We start from the raw sequence: 16,066 nt of genomic DNA on the forward strand, positions 1-16,066 counted from the left end.
ACTCCTACACTATATATATCCAACTGATGCTTACTCGTAAATGAAGTATTGAACCATAAGCCCCTTGCGATTCATAATACGAGAGTGGGCTTTTTTAATAATTATTTGGCATTTTCCTGAACAAAAAAAAATTGGAACAAATAATGGAAGATTGTTGATTGTTGATTGTGTATTAATGAATGGGATATGGTCCGGGTGCGGTAAAAAAAAAAACTCAAATAGTAAATGGGTATACTATTTTTATTTAGCCAACATTTCGCCCCACGTTGCAGGGCTTCGTCAGGGCTAAAAAAGATACTAACACTTGACATTTACAAGTTACAAAAAAAAAAAGTGGAAAATAACAGGGGTATACAATGAAAAGTAAAATTTAATAAGAATTCAATTCTTAATTTGTACTTTCTTTAATATTTCTTCTCTTATCTATCTGTTACTATTACCGTTTTAATTTACTTTTTACAACCTTTATTTTTTCATATTAAATTTTACTTTTCATTGTATACACCAGTTATTTTCCATTTATTTTTTGTAACTATGTCAAGTGTTTGTCTTGCAATTTACTATTTGAGTTTTTTTTTTTTGCCGCACCCGGACCATATTCCATTCATGAAACAAATAATATTGTACAGATGGTTGTGTTAGATAAGATGGTTTTGACTACACTCGAAGATGTTCTCTATACCTGAAGGCTTCGACAATACTTGTTCATATAGGTTAGGTAATTGGTTAGGATATGAATTATCAGGCTGATTCTTACGGAAACTATTCGTAAATTCTCGAAGGATGGAAACTTCACTCTGTAAGGAACGGGCCTATTGGTCGTGAAGGAGATGGCAAGTCCTAAGGGAACTTGCAAGTAGGAAACTTCACTCTACATGGAACTAGCCCGTATGTACTTATAGCTGTAGGTCCTTAGGAAAGGGATAACAAGTTCAGGATAAAAGAGAAAACCAGTAATAATTAACATGAAATAAAAACACTTCAGATATATCGATACATCGTGAAAGATTGTACTGATCTAGTCTCTATTTGCTATTCCCAAGAGGTTCCAAAGAAGTACTCAGCAGGAATCAATCTGCTAAGAATGTAAAGGCCTGTGCGAAGCGCGGCCTGTAAGGAATTACTTCACTGTGTATCAGTGTATTCTTTTGTTTATTTATTGAAACAATATGTTTACGATTATGATAATATTTGCATGTAAATTATAAATTACAATATTAAATTATTTTTACAATTTGATTAATAAATCAACAATATACAACATTTTATAAATATGGGTAGTACCTATAGATACTGTTACGGCGGATAGGGGTTCAAAAGGAACCTTTACTAGCCCAACCGTGAAAAAAAATAGCTGAATTTTGTTAATTTTAATTAAGTGAACATAATAAAAGGAACACAAAATTCACACACCGGTGATTGATGGGGCCCTGGTTGTGGTTGTTGTCCTGAGTGGATGATCTCGAGGAGTAGATCGCCGTTCGTCCGGCCGCCTTGTCCTCTTGGAGGATGAGTCGAATAGCCCGCCGTGGATAGAATGATGTAGATGCCGGAGAAGGCCAGGATGCTGGCAACTACGAGTGCGTAGAGAGTAGAAAAAGGAGACGATATGTATGTGCACGCTGAGACGGTTAGATGTCACCTGTCTATTTTTCAGTATAAAAAACAACAGAAAGTAGTTGTTTTGTTTTTTGACTTAATAAAAATCATATGTTCCAATAATCGATTTGAGGACCATATGTTGGCCGCAACAGATACTATTACCTATAGTATTATATATAGTACTGCAAATATAGTACCTAAATATTAAAATATTAGGAGATCAGGATAAAATAATGATTATTTTATCAATTTGAAAATCGAATTGCAATTTTTTTTGTAATACATCAGTATTACCCGCGATCAGTCTGAACGTCACTCTTAGGTTTTACTGTCATTCTAATTGAACATTTAGAGATACCTATATATATTAACTAAAAAAATTATATTAAAATAAATAAATAAAACTAATACAAGCATATTATGTGTTATTATAACAGCGTTGGTCAGCGGCAACTGATCTGCCTCGCAAGAGCTCTTCTTCGAAAGACAAAGATTTTGGTCCTGGACGAAGCTACTGGAGCTGTTGATTTAACGACTGATGACTTCATTCAAAAGACGATTCGAACGAAAGTCGCTGATTGTACAGTCCTTACAATAGCGCACAGGCTTAACACCATAATGGACTATGACAAGTTGGTTACGTTTTGAATTATTTCGAATTTTTATGAAAATAACGAAGTATTAAACTTTTTTTTTTCTTACTTCTTTAGAGTCCTAGTACTGGATCAAGGGCGTGTCTTAGAATTCGATGCTACTTCCACTCTCTTGAAGAACAAATCATCAGCTTTCTACAGAATGGCTCAGGACGCTGGCCTGGTTTGAAGAAGTCAAAGATGGACGACAGCTTCTTAATCTAGATTGTTTCTTTAGTTCCAGATCAAGCGATCTAGTGAACCCTCATTGTTATTAAATATGAAATTAAACGATTCATTAACATTTTGTATAATTAAAAAGTGGTATGGTTCCTTATTGAAATATACTATTTATTATTATGATTTATGTAATGATTTAATATATGTAATCTATCATGTTATTATATATTTATTAAATAAATAAAAGAGTACTAGGGTAAAAAAAGAAGCTCTAGTGGCGGGAAATTAAAAAAATTCAAAATTCCTTCTTCATATGACATTAATTAGATGAGAGATATCGCTCCCTAAAGGGATAAACAAACCCATCGACGGATAATTTTACTAATCTATGGGTATTCAAGATGTTGTGTTAAAAGTAAAATGTTTTACCATATTAAATGTTATAAGTATAGGATTGTGAGCAGCCCTATTTAAAGTCATGTTAAAGGTTAAATGCATAAGAGCTCCTAGCGGATTTTCTGAGCAACTTGCTTCATATTATTTTATGAACTTATTAATTACTTCATGTTATTTTTTACTTCTAAGTTTTGATTAAAGTAACTTATTACAACATCCATAAAGTGAGTGAAAAGTGTAAGTTGTGTAAAAGTTTGGATACTGAGTGTCTTGTTGATCTGACTTGTGAGGAACAATATTAATACACAATCGAAACACAAACTACAAGCAAGTAACCTAACATGACTCTTAAGTTATTAAGTATAAAAGGGCTAACAAAATAATTCTTTATTGTATAAAATATAACAATATTTAAGTATTCTAGATAATACTTCTGAGATTTTGAAATGTCTTAAAAAAAATTGATGTACCATTCTTTACCTCTTAAATGTCTGGTTGCGAGTCAAGATGAGCTAATTGACAACTGTCATTGTTAAAGCGACCTCGAATCGACTATGTCGTTTTGTTGAAAGGCTTTAAAATGAATAAAAAAACAAACTGGCACGGATTAAACGTTTATTTGGTTCAATTTAAACATTTGAAAACTAAAACTAAAATAAACAAAAGGTAACTAACAATTAATACAAGTAAAATAAAAAAAAAGCCTTTCAGATAAAAATAAAATAGTTAGATAAATTATGAAAACTAAAAGAAACTAATTTACAAAATAAATATATACAATAAATACTAGTCGACGTAGGGTTGCTCCACTCCGATAGGTCAGAGGAAGAGTGCTGCCGAGATGTGTAAGTCGCAGCTCTTGTTGCTAAATAAACCGCTGCAATGGTCCAAAGTTGGTGTAGTGGCTCGTCGATGGTCCAAATATCCAAGAGTCGTATTAATGTATTAGGCGAGCCGACAAAATGAACGCAGACAGGGCTGATTACACACGTTCCTGGCCACTAATTATCCGGAACTCATATTAAAATCGAAACACAGAAGTTGTCTGGTTCCGGACTGTTATGACGACTAAAACACTCAAAAAATGTCTAATAAAATAACATGAACCAAACGCAGACAGGGCTGCTAATGACGCTAGCACGGCCACTAATTAGCCGGAACTGCCTTAAAAAACTAAGATGGTCGGTCCGTTGCTAGATGACGCCTTAGCAACCTTTATCAGCCCCTAGCAACTGTCTCCATTACTCATTATAACAAACAAATATAATTACATTTTTTGGACATACTGGAAGATTATTGATTGACCGTGTGTAAACAATACAAATAAAAATAGATGTAACTAAATTAAGTACTAATAAAACTCAAATACTATTTACAAGGTAATTATATTATGGCGTTAACAGTCATTACATTATTATTAGTGTCATTCATTACTTAATTAGTTTTAAAAACATCCAAAACAATACTAGCACAAAATACGAGCAAGTAAACTAACATGACAACAAATAAAACTGTGACGAGCTCAGCTGGTCTGTTGCGTGACGTCATTCTCCATTTAAGAGACCTAGTAACAGACTCTTAACCATGTTACAAGTTATATCGTTTTAACATGGTAAAATAAGGAAATATTTCTCTATTTAACATGAGTTTTTCCATTTAACTCGTTTTAGCATGTTAAACTAAAGATCATGAATACCCCTCCTGTAGTTCACTTTGTATTAGTGAATTTTTAAATTCCCGCCTCTGAAATTTGTTTCATACATTAGTACTAATAAAAGTTATTTTTGTTGATTATCTTAACTTATCTCTGAACAGAGTAGATTCTCCACATGACTGTATAATGTTATCTTAATATAACCCATAGTGTATTTACTAGTTATAAATTTACTTAATACAACTGTAAATTTCAATAAATAGATTAAGAAAAAAATCCATCAGCGAAACTCACACCAAATATTCAAAGAAAAAGGCAAATATTGCTTAGTGACGTCAGGTTATACAGTTTCCTCAGAAATCCCACGCCATTATCATTTACGAAGTATTATATATCTGATTTGCAAATTAGTGTTATTATTAATTATTATCATCATACAATCGCATTGTTCTCTTAAATGTTTTTTGGCAGTTGACCTAGCGAAAGGTGTGACAGGCAGTTACTAAACATTATAAAAACTTTTCAAACATGGAAGCAGGGTTCTCTGATACGACCATTTTTTTTTTCTCTGAATCCATTAAATTTATCCCTGAATTTTTAATTAATTAATAACTTCAATTATTAATTACTATTTTTTTATTATCAATTGTAATAAATAAACCAAGCTTTTGTTTACAAAATATTTTCTATCCATATCATCAGAGTTATAAACATGAATTAAGTGAATTAACTATGCTCTTTTTTTTTCTGGGTTAACAAAAAAATATTTCAAGAAACAAACCTACTTTTGAAAAACTAGAATTTGTACATAAGCTGGTATTGATTTGGCCGTAATATTTTTTGTTGGATAGTTAAAAGAGAAAAAAACATTAATTAGTAAAAACTCACTCTTTCCCAATGCCGAAATAACATTTGCAATATTAGGTCTACGTCTCAGAAATATTGTTTGACGGGAGAACCAATTACGATGAAGTCGTATATTTAGTATTCGATAGTCGGTTTAATTTTTTTTTTCGGTTCGCTCTACAACAGATCTTGTAGATTTTTGGCCCGGATAGCCTTCTCCACGGCAATCATGGCAACTGCTTTCTAGTTTGATACATGCAACTTTTTCACATCTTTGTTAATTTTGTCTACCCATCTGGTTTTTGGCCTCCCACGTCACGTAGTGCCGTACTAGTACAAGATCCGGGAAAAAAAAAAGGCAGTATCTCACTCCAATTTTTGATTACTTTAATGAAAACTATGTATAATTACTAGTCAAAATTGATGAGTCTGCCAAGTATAGGTAGGAGGAATAAAAAATGGCGGCTGTTTCAAAACCTTAAAAAAACATTAATTTTTCATTCGGAGCTCTATATCTTAAAAACTACCAACAAAACTAGAAAATCTAAGAGAGTATTATTTAAACAAGAGTAAATTTGCTGAAATATTAGCCCTTAAAGAGCTATTTACGTCTAATAGTTCTTGAGATATAGCTTTTTAAAAACAAAATTTCTTAAAAATCTTCTGAAAGATTAGTAATTATTAATTAATTATATAATTAGCTAATTTATTTTGAGAAATCTATATCTCAGGAACTATGAGACGTACAGACGTCTATTGGCACTCAAATTAAAGCTAGTTTAATGGACTATAAAGAAGTTTATGACCTTTACCTTCGTAGGAATAGGAGTTTTCATGATATTTGCTAAAATAAATTTATTTATAGTTGTTCGGATAATAAATTTGGTTTATGAAATACTTCATTTCAGAAACCATTTGACGTACAGATGTCTGCCAGCGCTCAAATTAAAGCCAGTTAAATTTACTATAAAATAGTTAATAATATTTATCTTTGTAGGACTAGTAGTTTTTATGAGATTTGACAAAATATACTCACAAAATGTTAATTTATAGTTGTTCGTATAAAATGTTGGATTTTTGAAAAAATATTTCTCTAGATCCATAAGACGCACGTGTGTCTGCCAACACTCAAAATAAAGGAAATTTAACTTACTACAAAGAGGGTCAAAAAGCACATATTCATCATGTGATGAAATTTAAACCAGGCAATTGTGCTTAGGCGACAGCAGAAGAAATATGCAGTTTATATGGTGAAGGACTAATAACTGATCGTGCAGTTAGAAATTGGTTTTTATTTAAGGTAGTGGGCAAGTTCAACAAAACTAATGCATAGGGACTTCCAAAATAAATCCGCCGAGGGTCACAAAAATAATTCCATCCAAAGCTCCAGAATTGAATTCACTACGGCCGAAACGGTTCTAAGAAAACAACGAGGGAAGAACTTTACTGACATGAGCTTGATTAGAATCATGAAGACTCCTACACTATATATACTCAACCGATGCTTACTCGTAAATAAGATATTTATTATTGCCAGTTGAAGGTTTTGGAACGGAAAAACCGTACTGCGCATGTGCACACTAGTTAGATGATGGTTTTGACACGTGTTGGAACAAGTTCAATAACTTAACCTCAGATGTAACAATAGGATAACCTGGCTTCCCTTATCAGTATTTTTATCAATAGTTTAGGGCATAGATTGTACCAACTTGTCTTTCATGTAGGATAGTATTTATTTCTCAGTGTATTGATGTGCTTCTTATTTATCTGTCTTCTATAAATCCATTTAACATATAGATAGGTCTTACTTCCTGGATTGGTTATGTAATTTGTTAATCTGCCAAATTTTACTTCCAAGGACAGTCATGAATGGGGCTAAGGTTTAAGAGATTTTGTCAGTAGACATCTGTCTACTTGTTGTAAAATGATGTCTGCCAAGCATTGGACACAATTGGGGTTACTCAAAGGAAATACATATCAGGCTTTGAAATCGTATGTACTCATGTCATTGAAATATGTAGCTTTTACTGTATTATATCTAAAGTAAGAGTTGTTTTAGGATTAAATGGATGAATGACAAGCCATCCCACAATCAGCCATACAATCCAACTCCTATAGAGCACATAGCCAATGTTATCACACATGGAGTGAGTATTTATTCATAATATAATTTTTTTCCCCATAAATTATTATCTCACACAAATTTTTATGTAATGTGGTTTTGGAACCTTAATTGAATATTTAATTATCTATATTTGAAAATTAAACAAACTTCTTACTTTATTTGTAAAGATTATATATTTAATTATTTCCTTCTCCTAGCTGAAATTATGCAGAATTTTTTAATGATGGTTTTACTTATTTTATTTTGTAATATAAATGGGTTCATTCTATGTTTATTGATTTCTTTAATGCTGTTAAAATCACTTAGGAAACAACAATCTAATTAGGCTCTACCCCATTTATGATTAATTGTATTGTATCACACCATTTTTTATTTCTGTCAACCTTTAATCAAAGGCTTAACTCAGCTACAATGTTATGTTGGCTCATTTCTGACCCCCCTGCAATTATAATTAAGAATAATAATATTTGTAAAACATTAAATATAAAATCCTCCTTTTTTTAAGTACTGTATAACTCTTACTAACCAGTTTCTCAGATGTACCTTGGGTAAAAATAAAGTAATTAACATACTGAGAAAACACAAATTTGGTAAAATGGTATTAATTTACTTTATATTAAATTGGTCAAATAAATTCAACTTTATCATATATTACTGTACATATTACCAAAATATTAAGTTATGTATTTCATTTTAGTTTTTAACTTGTATATGAATTAAGTTATTGGAGTTTTTCTTTTAAACACTCCAGATCAACCAGCTCTCCTAATTAACTAGCCTTATTTCAGATAGGACAGATAAATGAGGTTCTACTGAGATAAAAGAAATTTTTTATATCTTTGTTCGTAGTCCTGATAATGGAATTTTAAAGCAAAATTCTCATCCGTGTTAGTCTCCCCTTTGGCTATGGACTACTTCTGGGGACTCATGAGGCCATTCAAGTTGAAACTTAAAGATTTAAGTATAATGGAAATATAATCTTAAATGTCTAAATGCATCAATTCACAAATGAGTAATTTTATATCACTTTTGTTTTGATTTTGACACAGCTTTAAAAAAAAGTTGAAAGAAGTTTTGTTTTTTTTATTTCTATTGGACCTATTTCATATACTGGGATGACTTTATGATAACCCTACTACCTTTGGGATAGTTTGCATAACAACCGTAGTTGAGAAAGTAACCCCAGTCTATAGCAGCGTTTCTTAAATTACTGTGGTGTCCCAAACAAATGGCAGAAGTACTGCAAGTGAATGCCACTTTCTCAAAATATTTCAGAAGAAAAAAGTAAAAATTAAAATAGCAAATATAGAGTGCATTATAGTACTTACTTTGCATTGTTTTTAAATTTTTTTTTTCTATACAATTCAACTGCTGTAAGGAAAACTGCCCCAATTTTTGTTTAGCACAACCAGGGTGCAGTGAAATTTAGCCTAATAAGGGTGCTTTTATAAAACAAGCTTGAGAACTGCTAGTTTATGGTTCTATGTTTAAAATAAGATCAATTCAAAATAAAATATTTTTTTTTTATTAAGTTGTAGCACTTTCAAAATAAAACAATATGAGTACTGTGTCACTCGGCGATCATGGGATGTACCATCAACAGAAAGGAAGTAGTATTTTTCAGAGATATTTGTTCAGATTCACTTTATCTGTATGAAGGGAAGTACAACATCTTGAAGTTTTAGAAAGTGAAGTATTGCTGTAAAATTCAATCATCTCATTAATTATGTACAAAATAAATAGATTGCTTTGTTTACAATTAAAGGGGCATTAATGATTTTGTGTTAAATACAAAAAGTTTTAACATGCTAAATGTTATAAGCCCAATTTAAAAACCATGTTATATGTTAACTGCAGAATAACTCCTAGGGGATTTTCTTGGAAACTTATTTTTGTAACCTTTCCTTTCAGAATTTCATGTTTATGTTTACTTTTAAGTTTTGATTAAAGTAATTTATGAGAACTTGTATATTTGTATGTGTATGTATATATACAAATATATGTGTATATATCTGATTGTTTTTATATTGCTGTTTTATTAGATCTGGGTGCTTCCTAGTATATATGGAGGTTTATTACTGCTCTTTAATTCTCCTACAAGCTCTCACTTCTTCTGCGCTCTGATATATAGTCTTTCACTCATCATGTGTTTTACCGTTTCAACACTCTTCCATACTGTCTTCTTCTCGAACAGAAACAGGTTATTGGTCTAAAAGTAAAAAAGCATGCATTAATGAATGTTTATTGGTTCATTTATATTAGTAATTTTTATTTTTAACTTTCAAAATATGTTTCAAGGTTTCTGAGAGTAATTCTCCATCGCTGTGACCGAGCTATGATTTATATTTTTATTGCCGGCTCATACTTCCCTTGGGTTTTTCTAGAGCCACTTCCACGTAATATATGGCCCTATCATCTCTGGTGGATCGTTTGGGTAATTTCATTTAATTATAATAGCTACTTCTATTTAGTTGAAAATTAATTTATGAATTAATTATAATCTTTATTTATATATTTAGAGGTTCATTATTTGAAGACAATTATGTAATTTGGCGCTCCTTTCTATTTCAGGTATTAATTTGCCTTCTTACTTCAAATTCTTCATTTTATTATTTCTAAATCAATAATCTAACACTGCCAACATTTTGGACGGTACGTCCATCTTCAGGAGCTTCTTCTAAAAATATTTTATTGTTAAAAAAATTGAGTGATATATAAATATTAGTGATATTTTTTAGTTTTAAGTATGTTTTTAGTTACTGTTTTTTTTTTTTTTTAAATAAATGATAAAATTTCTATCAGAAATTGAACAAAGATGACCTGTACAAACATTGAAAGGTATGCAAATTAACTATAATAAAAAAATAAAAAAGAAAGCAAAATAAAATTTGGCTACATTTCAAAGCTTTAAAAGTAACAATTAACTTTTTAACTATTTTTGGGATAGGCTCCTCAAGAATGAGGAGTATCGAAAACGTCGGCAGTGTTAATTTATCAATAAAATAAAGAATATGAATTAAGAAGGTTGGTTAATTCCCGAAAACGAGAAGAGCAGAAAATCTTTTTAGAACTTATACACTCCTTATTTCTTTGTGTTTGTAGGCATTTCAGACTATTTTCCCATCATCTAAACCCTTATATTTAATATATTATATATCTATATATATTATATTTAATATCAGTTTTTGTGTTAAAAATTATCTTTCCGCTCAACTGTGCTACTCAAATGGTTCAGAGATCTCATTTGTTAGACTTGCCTGCTTCTATTAGAATAATTATATTCCATATTCCACTTATTAACATATTTAGGCATAAAGCGCTCTACTATTTGATGATCACTTTATTATTTAAGTTAATATTATTTTATTTAAAGATCAAATAATAGTGTTTTTATTTTTTTGAAGTTCTCAATTTATTCTCAACTTATACTTATTTATGTCTGTCTAGATGGTGCTTCTATTTTTTATATCTGTTTTGAATTTGAAAAAAAAAAATTTTTTTTAATATAAATAGTTCACTTTTTTTTGTCACTTTAGTTGAAAGTAATTTAAGTAGATTTTAAAGAAAAGTCTTCAATATTAAAATTATTTCTAGCATTAAAGAGGACATAGATCTTTTTAAATTCTAGATATTTATAGTTGTTATATTGGAATGTATTTATCTTTTTCAAGTGTCTAATCTTATCTCTATTAGAAAAAAAAATGATTGAATAGAATTGGTTGCCTATGTCTAATTATTGTACAAAGATCAAAATTGACTTTAATTACCTAATCAATGATTACAAACTATGTCTGCTACTCTAGAGTTATAATCTCTGCTTATAATATTGAGATATGTTTTTTTCAATTCCTGGGTAGTGAAGTGCCCTAAATTTTAATTAATTATCATATTTTTTTTTTTCCAATATTTTCTATTCTGCTACATAGTTTATTCTATTCTAGGTTCTGAACTGTAAATAAATTCCACAAGTTTTTAATTTATAATACTTTCATATTATTTGGTTTATGCATTTTAAACTTATTTAACAATTGATATATAAGAAGATTGTCAGGGTTGCGGTCAAAAGAGAAACAATAATAGTTTACAACTATTCCGACGTTTCGCCCCACTTTGCAGGGCTGTTTAAAGCAATTGGTTGAACAGTTATTATTTATTTTACAGTTAACAGTTATTATTTATTTAACAATTGTTTAAATTACCTATCAATTTTATTCCTATACTTTCTTGTATCAGACAACCAAATGTTCCCTAAATACACGTAACTTTTCACTATTTTGTTGTTACCTGGAAAGCATTTATTGGTGCAAATGCACAAATATGGTTACATAATTTAACAATTATGATATCTTCTAAACTAATTCATAGGGAACTAGGGCTAAATAAAATATTTGTCTATGTTATTAAAATTAGCAACAGGTTATTAAAACATTGAGAATGTTTTAGTGTTTATTAAATAAAATATAGTACACAGCCTCAATAATTTCTGTTCATTAAGTAAAATATTTTTCTATTAATGATTGAGCACTTTTTATTCAATATTTTTTTAATTATTCTACTTATTTACATTGTTAACATTCCTACCTCAACTTTTGGATTCTCTCACTAAAATCAACAAGTCTTTCTTCTCTTATAGTGATTTTGTATTATTTAATTTAAAATTATTTAACAATTTTTAATTACGTGTTGATTTTATGCTTATGTCTGTTGTAATTTTTTTATGTGTCTTTCTTTTTCCTAAAGTTTTAAGGCTATTGACCAACAACTAATCTTATTATACAGGGTGTTTCAGGATTAAGTGTGCAAACTGAAAATGTGAATTAAGGACCTCAAAACAAAAAAATAATTAATCTGTGTTCCTATGTAAGGAAGATGCCGAGCCTGTCTTAAAGCCTCGATTATCTTGAATCACTTGGAACTATATTTAATGTGAATGTTAATACTAACTTATCCTAAATAAAGTAGTTGAAACATATATTAATTTGTTTGTTATAATCTAAATAATTCATAACAATAAAAATCTTTAGATATCAGTATCTCCAAAGCAAAGCATTAACGGACATACCTCCAGAGGCAATTTTTTTTTTTGAAACCCTTAATTCATATTTTTAGTCTGGACACTTAGCCATGAAATACCCTGTATAATAAGATTAGCTGTTGGTAAATTGCCTCAAAATTTGAAAAAAAAAAAAAAACACTAAAAAAGAGATATATAATTGTTAAATAAACAAAATTACAACAGGTATAGGCATGAAATCAGCGGGTAATTTTTTTATTTCTAAGCCCCATGAATGTAGTATTTGATATTAGGGAAGATGAAGGAATTGGTGAAATACATCTCTTTAACTGCTTTTTATACACTTAATGTCGGAACTAAGGAAAGGGAATATAATAGATATAGATGGGAAAACGGTATTGTGTCTGCTGTCTGATGACGGGGCTCACCAGGTTTCATGATTTCAGTAGTCAAAGATTTTATGTGCCTCCGTGAGATGAATTCTGCCACTGTCGATAATCCAAGTGTAGTATGGACGTTGTCAGTTTTTGCTCTTTGTGAAATAGTATGTTTTATACAATATGTCTCAGGATACTACCCTAAAACTGTCATGTTAGCCAGCATACGTGCTTTGCAGAGAAGGGTTGGTTGGAGAATATTTTTGTATATCAGTAATATGAGGTGGAGAGAAAAGTTAGAAGATGTTAGCAGAGGATTAGGTCTGTAAGCCTTGGTCGTAACCAGCTTTATTTTCTTGTGACAGTGGTGAGCTAGTGTCTGTCAAGGATGACACTCAGGTACACTATTCTGCCCACCGGTCTGTTCTTGAACCCTGGTATCCTATAGAGTCTAGGGAGAGGGAGCTTGTTCTGGAAGGAGAAAATAATGCAGTTGGGATTAAATGTAATATTCAGCCCTTTCAGTGTCCAACTGGCTTGGCTTGATTTGGCTCCAACAGTTTCAGCTGTGTATACTGAGAAAAGTATTGAAAATAGTGCAGAACCCTGGGGAATTCCACAGATACAGATTGATGATTCAGAAGCAGATAATTAAAAATTGTTGTTTTTAGTGAGACAGTTCATAAGTTGAGGTAAAATTAACCCTGAAACGTTAAAAATGTAAATAAAGAGAATAATGGAGAAAAAATGTTCAATATTTAGAAGAAAAATATTTTACTTAATGTACAGAAATTATTAAGGCTGTGTAAACACTAAAACATTCTAGAAGTTTTAATAACTTGTTGCTTATTTTAATAATATTGACAAATATTTTATTTAGCCATAGTTCCTTATGAATGCATTCAGAAGATATTATAATTGTTAAATTATTTATCCATATCTGTGCATTTGCTCCAATAAATACTCTTTAAGTAGCAAAAAAAATAAAATAGTAAAAAGTTACCTATATTTATGTACTTGAGTTATAAATCAATTTAAAGTTTTTGAAAAAAAAAGTTGACTAATAAAAAGAATATTCTCAGAAATTAATAAAAAATTACACACACTAATAATTTTTATCAGTACTTAAAGTCAAGAAGAATGATAAAAATCAAAATTATATTTTAGAACCTAGTCTGTTTACTTGGATCAATAGCGGATCCAGAAATAGTTTTTGAGGAAAAAATATCAAAAATACCACAGAATTCTGAATACTGGCAACAGTTTTTTTATTGCATAAATATTTGTATGGGAAGAAGAATAAATAAACAGAACTATGACTCATTGTATACTCATTCCAAACGATACAATTTAAAACTATTTTGACGTCTATTAGGATTTCATTTATATGAATCTATCAACCTGGTACTGGACCACTAAAAAAACTTTTGAGTTTAAATGTATAAAAAAAAAAAATAAAACAAAAGAAGTTTAATGTCATGTCGGACATCTTGATTTTAAATTAAAATTATGGTAAAATAAACTTCCCTGTATATTAAATGTATATAACTTCCTCTAAAAAATTTTCATTTACAAACATGTTTTATTGTAATTAATAAAAAAATATCATTGCAATAGGCAATTATATTTGACAATTTATTACTTAGTTTAAGTTAATCTTTGATTACTTTTTGCTCATAATTTTTATGTTATTTTTGGTGCTGATGGATATAGTACAAGATAGTCTGCCAAGTATTATGATATTGAATAAAAATGGCAACTGCTTCAAAAGGCTAAAAAAACATTCATTTTTCTTTCAGAGCTCTGTATCTTTAAAATTACTTACGACAGTAGAAAACCTAATAGAACATTATTTAAAGTATTATGATATACTGGAAGATCGCTGATTGACTGTGTGTAGTAATAAATGGAATATGGTCCGGGCCCCAGCCTAGTCCTGCAATGCAGGGTGAAACATTGGCTCAATTAAAATAGTCATTTCTATTTGAGTTTTGTTCGACCGCACCCGGACTATATTCAATTTATTATTTAAAGTAGAGTACATTTGCTAAAATATGAGCCCTAATAGAGTTATTTATATTCAATAGTTCCCAAGATATAGTTTTTTAAAAAGCAACATTTTCATAATAAAATAGCCAAAAATCTTTGTTTTTAATTAATTTTGGAAAAACTATCGCAGAAATCATCAGACATACAGATGTCTATTACTCAACTTAAAGATAGTTTAATATACTATAAAATAGTTAATAATGTTTATCATAGTAGTATATATGATATTTGACAAAATAAATTCACAAAATGTTGATTTATAGTCGCTCTGATAAAAGTTTTGATTTATGAAAAAATATATCTCAAGAGCAATTAGACGCAGAGGTTTCTGACAGCACTCAAATTAAAGCTAGTTTAACACACTATAAAGTAGTTTATGATACTGATCTTCGTAGGAGTAGTAGTTTTTATGATATTTGCTAAAATAAATTAATTTCTAGTTAAATGAGGAGAAGATGGTTGGGGGTGCGGTCAATGAAACACAAATAAGTATGATTTTTGACCGAAGTTTCATTGACCGCACCCCCAACCATCTTCTCCTCATTTATCATCCACGGTCAACTATCTCTCATAATTAATTAATTAATTAATTTCTAGTTATTTCGACAAAATTTCATATGAAAAATTCATATCATAAAAACTTCTACTCCTAGATAAGTGTCAAAAACTACTTTATAGCTAATAGAGGTCTGTACCTTGAATAGTTTCTGAAATATTGCTTTCCTAAAATAAATTCACTAATTACTGATTTTTCAGTTCATTTTTTATGAAATGTTGCTTTTTAAAAAAATATATCTTGGGAACTATTGAACGTAAATAGTCCTATTAGAGCTCATGTTTCAGCAAATTTACCCTATTATATGAAGTAGATTGTAGGAAGATAGTCCGGTGGAGGTCAACAAAGGTATCAAAATAGTAAAAGAAAACTATTTTGATATCTTTATTGACCGCCACCCTGAGTATTTCCTACAATAAAATTTAATCTATTTTAAATAATGTTCTATTAGGTTTTCTAGTGTTGTTGATATTTTTAAAGATACACAGTTCTGAATGAAAAATAATTTTTTTTTAACGTTTTGAAATAGCCACCATTTTTTTTTTTCTTCCCTCTTGCTATACTTGGCCAATTCATCAATTTGGACTAGTAACTCTACATAGTTTTTATTAAAGTAATCAAAAATTGGAGTGAAA

At 29.9% G+C, this 16,066-nt stretch overlaps 2 protein-coding genes and 1 long non-coding RNA gene across 4 annotated transcripts in view; 2 read left to right on the forward strand and 1 right to left on the reverse strand.

The window, feature by feature from the left end:
* The window catches only part of LOC106681535 (multidrug resistance-associated protein 1), a 25,957-nt gene extending 23,397 nt beyond the window's left edge, over window positions 1–2,560 (forward strand). The window contains exons 3-4 of one of the 2 annotated variants that reach the window (XM_014421883.2): window positions 2,040–2,234; window positions 2,313–2,560. In XM_014421883.2, coding sequence (XP_014277369.1) covers window positions 2,040–2,234; window positions 2,313–2,424 — 307 coding nt within the window. In that variant the 3' untranslated portion in view covers window positions 2,425–2,560. Of the gene's footprint in view, window positions 1–2,039; window positions 2,235–2,312 lie in introns of those variants that run through there. The other variant, XR_010842704.1, reaches the window with a different exon arrangement.
* Window positions 2,561–6,956: 4,396 nt separating this feature from the next.
* The window catches only part of LOC106681545 (monocyte to macrophage differentiation factor 2), a 14,469-nt gene continuing 5,359 nt past the window's right edge, over window positions 6,957–16,066 (forward strand). Inside the window, exons 1-4 of the mRNA XM_014421896.3 lie at window positions 6,957–7,302; window positions 7,370–7,457; window positions 9,478–9,635; window positions 9,734–9,869. Coding sequence (XP_014277382.1) covers window positions 7,235–7,302; window positions 7,370–7,457; window positions 9,478–9,635; window positions 9,734–9,869 — 450 coding nt within the window. The 5' untranslated portion in view covers window positions 6,957–7,234. The remainder of the gene's footprint in view (window positions 7,303–7,369; window positions 7,458–9,477; window positions 9,636–9,733; window positions 9,870–16,066) is intronic.
* Window positions 9,513–16,066, reverse strand: part of LOC136795147 (uncharacterized) — a 60,264-nt gene continuing 53,710 nt past the window's right edge. Inside the window, exon 3 of the long non-coding RNA XR_010842705.1 lies at window positions 9,513–9,644. This is a non-coding gene — a long non-coding RNA (uncharacterized lncRNA). The remainder of the gene's footprint in view (window positions 9,645–16,066) is intronic.

This window comes from Halyomorpha halys, unplaced genomic scaffold (assembly GCF_000696795.3).
Source record: "Halyomorpha halys isolate HHAL.00 unplaced genomic scaffold, Hhal_1.1 Scaffold346.1, whole genome shotgun sequence".
Classification (NCBI taxonomy): Eukaryota; Metazoa; Arthropoda; class Insecta; order Hemiptera; family Pentatomidae; genus Halyomorpha; species Halyomorpha halys.